The 5466-nt window shown below is 41.9% G+C and overlaps 1 protein-coding gene across 1 annotated transcript; it reads left to right on the top strand.

Moving 5' to 3' along the window:
- On the top strand, nucleotides 1-5140 carry LOC124261708 (proline-rich receptor-like protein kinase PERK2). The gene is made up of 2 exons (XM_046696053.1): nucleotides 1-93; nucleotides 4268-5140. Exons 1-2 carry the CDS (start codon nucleotides 1-3, stop codon nucleotides 5138-5140), a joined length of 966 nt encoding a protein of 321 aa, XP_046552009.1.
- The last annotated feature ends 326 nt before the right edge of the window (nucleotides 5141-5466 follow it).

The raw sequence follows: 5466 nt of genomic DNA, 5'->3' as shown, positions 1-5466 counted from the left end.
ATGCAGGACAATGCAATAAAGAAACGGCCTATAGATGACCGGCAAAGACAGAAAGACACAGAGATTCAAATATCGAAACAGTTCAGTGCCACAGTACGAAAACGTGTGTAGCCCTCCATAGAACTGGCTTCTTGCCAAGTGCGGTTTTACACAATAAAACAAACAAAATCATGTTTCACTGACTATGCTAAAACATGTTCAATGTCACCACAAATACAGAGATAATTATGGCAGGAATAACCTTCAACCACGTTGTGGGGAAAAGAGTGAGTGAGTGAGGGAAAAGTGGTGTTGCCGGCAAACGAGGTGGTACGTACACTGTGAGACCTTAACATGCTGCCAGTATCTATACCGTAAAGTCTACGGAAAACCGGCTTAATCATTACCGTAAATAATGCAGAAAATGTTTGGAAGCAGTTCTGTAAGTATCTATACCGTAAATTAGCCATATGATTGACAGATCAGAGCACATGGGAAATAGACATACATTTTAAGTGTCTCGCGAGGGTTTTGCCGTGTCAACATTTTGCTCTGAATGCCCCAAAAGATGAAGTAATTGTTAGTATGTTTCTCTTTAGTAGTTAATAAATTGTGCTGTCGTCTCGGATATATTGCAGAAAGGATATGCAAGATGAAATATGTACCATTCATCCAAATAACTGAGTTTGATATATGAACCAACTTTACAAGTTTATTTTATCTTAATGTTATATGATGTATTTACAGTCCCCTATCACATATGTACAACATGTGCTCCAGACATGCTGTCATATAGTAATAATACTTGGGTGAACAGATCTAGACCATGGCTTCTGCGGTCCTGTTGTGTGTCGTGTCGATTTCAAAACCACGTGGAGTGTGTATTACATTAGCAGTGCCGTCTTGCTTGACATGCTATTTTCCTTGACAACAGTATTAGCATCTCTATCGAAATATAAAGTAGTTGTTATTCATAAGGCGTCTTACCTATCACGTATTGATACTTTTCCTTGGGTATTCGATATCCTATCGCTCTATTTGGTCTAGACACTAACATCTCTGTAATGTAAGTATCTTACAGAAAACAACAGTTGTTAAATTCTCACAATTATATATAATTAAAATGAGCCGAGATATGTCGATTCAGTGCAATAAAATCTAGACTTGACAAATGTTATATACTTGCTTGAGTTGTAGTTGATATATATGTTTTGGCGTCATTGTGACACACTTTGGTGTGTGGTCATTTGGGTGTTAGTACGCCAATGAGCTGACCCATAAAACAACTTCGCCTATGATGTTATTAGGTGACTTCAAGTGTACATCATGAGCTGACTAAAGTGTGTGGGATATATGTTTACATCAAGAACAGCAAGTAAGTTTAGTTTCAGCAATATTTCAGCAATATCACGGCGGGGACACCAGAAATGCGCTTCCCACATAGTACCCATGTCGGAAATCCAACACGGGTCTTTGGCGAGAGAACGCTTAATAAACTAGGTTACCCCACCTCCCAAATAAAAACAACAATAACAAGCAGTATATATCATGATATATAAACATATATAGTTGTCTACACTTTCTAGACCTGTCACTAAAAGAGAAGCCTGTCTGGTGGATGACATAGGCGTGACATTGTCACTACAAGAGAAGCCTGTCTGGTGCATGACATAGGCGTGACATTGTCACTCGCAGTTTAACAGTCTGTACTTTGCCACGCCTGACAGTGATAATGTCAATACTCTACATGCACTATGCAGTGGTAATAATCCGTTAATGGGCTGCTTTATAGTTTATATGTATACTTATTTTATCGACCAGTGTGTCTCATAGGCCAAGTGGCCGGACATTGTAATATGCCTCTATTCACCACGCTTTTAACTGTTCACTTGTACATTGTTACAATGTGTGACACAATAAGAGAATAATTTTCTTCTTTCTTATTCTGTATCTTGTATATGATATGACCAAATTAAGGCGTGTATGAGTTTTGAGATTGTGGGAGTTTCAAGTTTGATAACCCGCTATATGGACTGGGTCGTCAATGGTAATGTCAATCATTGGATTGTCTGGTCCATCCATACTTACAATCTTTTTTATGTCACCGGCTTCTGTATGGTTTGTGGTTTCAGCTGGTGTTTTAATTTGCGGCCGTAAGTTTGGGTTTGGGGGCAGACTTAAGAATTTCGGATTTTTTACAAATTACACGTTTGACACATATTTGACCCTACTTTTAATGTTTGGTATCGCCTCATCTCAGTAGTTCAAAAGAATTGAGCAAATCCTTATAAATAAGATTTGGTCATTTAAAAGCATGGACAGACAACTGAGTATACAGGCGCGTTGCTGGGGTAAGGTGGAAGACGTGCTTTCTAAAGTTCCTATTACTGGGAGAGTGTAGGGGTCAGGCAAATGTTTTTCTCTTTCCCCTAGCATGCTGCCATCTAGTAAAACTACTTGAGTGAACAGACTTGGACCAATGCTTCTGCCGTCCTCTTTTGTGTCTTGTCAATTTAAAAACCAGGTGGATTTTGTGCAGCACGTGCACTTCAGTTTCCCTGACAAACAGTTGACGGCCTCTGTAAGATTTTAAATGTTGGACTCTGTGCGAAGACGTCTGTGGCTTTGAAATTATGGGTTTCAATTTACAATTATATATCTGCCTTCGACCCTGGAGGAGAAAAAGTCTCTGGAACTAGGGTATCACAAAGTCAGGAACTGAGCATTTGATTTGAATACCTTTGGTTACAGAGACAATGAAACAAAAGAAAAAAACAACATGAACAAGCTGCAGAGAATTACTTCTACATTTAGTTGCAGGAAAGACAGATTTCTATGCCAGAAAACATTTACACATTTACAAGATATTTCAAGCACTGAACAGATAAACTGTTAATGATCCATATATTTCAAACTAACATAAATACTTAAATTATCATCAAACATTGTGTGATGCATCAATCACTGGGTATACAATTTGTTGATGGGCTTGTAACTATAGTGACTAGTCTTCTCGATAATATAAAACCTAACTAAAAGTCAAAAACCTTGCATTCATGCATAAAATACTAGGATCCTGCATAGAATATTATCAACTAATCCTTCTTTGTATATTACCTGTAGTGTGACTCAGCAGTAGTCCAGCCATATTGTCGCTAAACAAGACAAAACATATATTTCAATGTCAAAACATTGAATGATCTATTTTTATAATGTTAATTATCATGTAATTATTGAATTTTAAAAGAAATAGAATTACTTGATAAATTATGATTGATATGTTTTGTATAGTATTTTCTTATGTGTAGTTTAAATTAACAACTTAGATTGTAGGTGGCTGTATCCTCACAGGGGGTTGACGCATTGTAAAATAATTGTCCTGTGGGGGTACCATATTTTTGCAACGTAGTATTTTTGTAATTTTACATTATGGCTAGATTTGACTACAATCGCTAGTCGCTGAAGGGATGGTGTAACTCCAGCTAAGGTCCATGTAGATAGCAAAGGCACTGTAAGTCCCCATGGTCCCTGGTATGGTGATCTACCTTCAGTTGTTGGCGATCTATAGCTCATTTGTACATTGTATTGTCCAGAAATAGTTTTCTGCCTTAAAAGATATGCGCTAGCTAGTTTTAACTCATTTTGTGATAACCTGGAAAATTTACTGCCCTTCGTTGACGGGGTTGTATATATCATGTGTATGTATTGTCAATTTGGAACTAGTTTTAGTCGTGATATTGCTGAAATATGCCGATGTGACTTTCAACTTTAACTAACTCACTCACTTTAACTTTTTCATATTTAAAGAACGTATGAATATAGCGGGAAGAACATACGCACATGAATTTCTCAGACAATATCTATTCTTATATTTCGAGCATTTACGGAAACAATATCTAAGTTGTCCCGAGCCATTTGTTGGTCAGATATGGTTTTGTTTTTAGTTATTATATAAACCCATAGCCTCGGGTGTTGTGAAGCTCTATTACAAGATGTCATGAGATGTGGCAGTTTACAAAATCACAAACTCTAGGCTTTGCATTTAACTTAATTAATGTTTTACCAAATTTATTTGAGGCAACAAGAGAAGGCAGTCTCAGAATGAAATATATCTTACTGAAAACCAACAGTTGTTTAATTATCTTGAGCCAAGACATTTTCTATTCAGAACTGTAGTAATTCAGACCTACTTTATACCATAGACTTGTGTTGGCTGTCCTGCATATTTGGTTTAGTGACTGTAAAACATGTGTGTAAATTTGTAAATATATCTTTCACTGTGCACAAGGTTGCCCTTGACGAGTGCAGTGTATGGCCGGCTGAATGTGATCCGCCACTGTCACTGTACAACCTGCCCCTACCACGCCTGTCCTCCCTACCACTAACACGCCTGTCCCCCTACCACGCCTCTCCTCCCTCCCACGCCTGTCCCCACTACCACGCCTGCACAACCTACCCCTACCACGCCTGTCCCTCCTACCAGGCCTGTACAACCTGCCCCTACCACGCTTGTCCCCCCACTAACACGCCTGTCCCCTACCACGCCTCTCCTCCCTCCCACGCCTGTCCCCACTACCACGCCTGCACAACCCTACCCCTACCACGCCTGTCCCTCCTACCAGGCCTGCACAACCTGCCCCTACCACGCCTGCCCCCCCCACTAACACGCCTGTCCCCTACAACGCCTCTCCTCCCTCCAACGCCTGTCCCCCTTACACGCCTGCACTACCTACCCCTAACACGCCTGCACAACCTGCCCTACCACGCCTGCACAACCTTTTTCCTACCACGCATGTCCCCCTTCCAACGCCTGTCCCCCTACCACGCCTGTCCTCCCTCCCACGCCTGTCCCCTCCCACGTCTGTCCCCCCTACCACGTCTGTCCCCTCCCACGTCTGTACCCCCTACCATGCCTGTCCCCTACCACGCCTGCACAACCTGCCCCTACCACGCCTGTCCCCCCTACCACGCCTACACAACCTGCCCCTACCACGCCTGTCCCCTTACTACGCCTACACAACCTGCCCCTACCACGCCTGCACAACCTACCCCTACCACGCCTGTCCCCCTACCACGCCTGCACAACCTGCCCCTACCACGCCTGTCCCCCCTACAACGCCTGTCCCCTACCACGCCTGCACAACCTGCCCCTACAATCTGATAAATGTATAAAAGTTACAGCTATGTGATTATGTTCTTTATCAACAAACTGGGAAAGAACAGGTGCAGAAATGGGGTTCCAAGTAGGGAATCGAACCCGTGTCGGCAGCGTGACGAGCGAACGCGTTAACCACTAGGCTACCCACCTTCCCTATTACTGGTAGAGTAAGGGGAACATGCGCGTGTACTTTTTTCATTTCTCCGACTGGTTGTGTTATCCATAGAGAACGTGTTGAACAGAGCAAACCTTCTGCCCTCCAGCTTTGTCCCACAGTGTGCCGTGTCAGTTTCAACTACGTGAATTTCCTGCAGCCCGTGCACTATCGT

The sequence above is a fragment of the Haliotis rubra genome, unplaced genomic scaffold, assembly GCF_003918875.1.
Source record: "Haliotis rubra isolate DU_JTF1 unplaced genomic scaffold, ASM391887v1 Scf804, whole genome shotgun sequence".
In the NCBI taxonomy this organism is placed as follows: Eukaryota; Metazoa; Mollusca; class Gastropoda; order Lepetellida; family Haliotidae; genus Haliotis; species Haliotis rubra.
Note: the sequence above shows the minus strand (reverse complement) of the source record. Positions and strands in the feature narration are given on the sequence as shown.

Bases quoted from the DNA above. Each gene is read 5' to 3' on its own strand.
- LOC124261708 (XM_046696053.1), top strand. From the start codon at position 1: ATGCAGGACAATGCAATAAAGAAACGGCCTATAGATGACCGGCAAAGA. The intron at 94-4,267 runs GTACGAAAACGT...ACTGTGCACAAG, and splicing joins CGAAACAGTTCAGTGCCACA to GTTGCCCTTGACGAGTGCAG.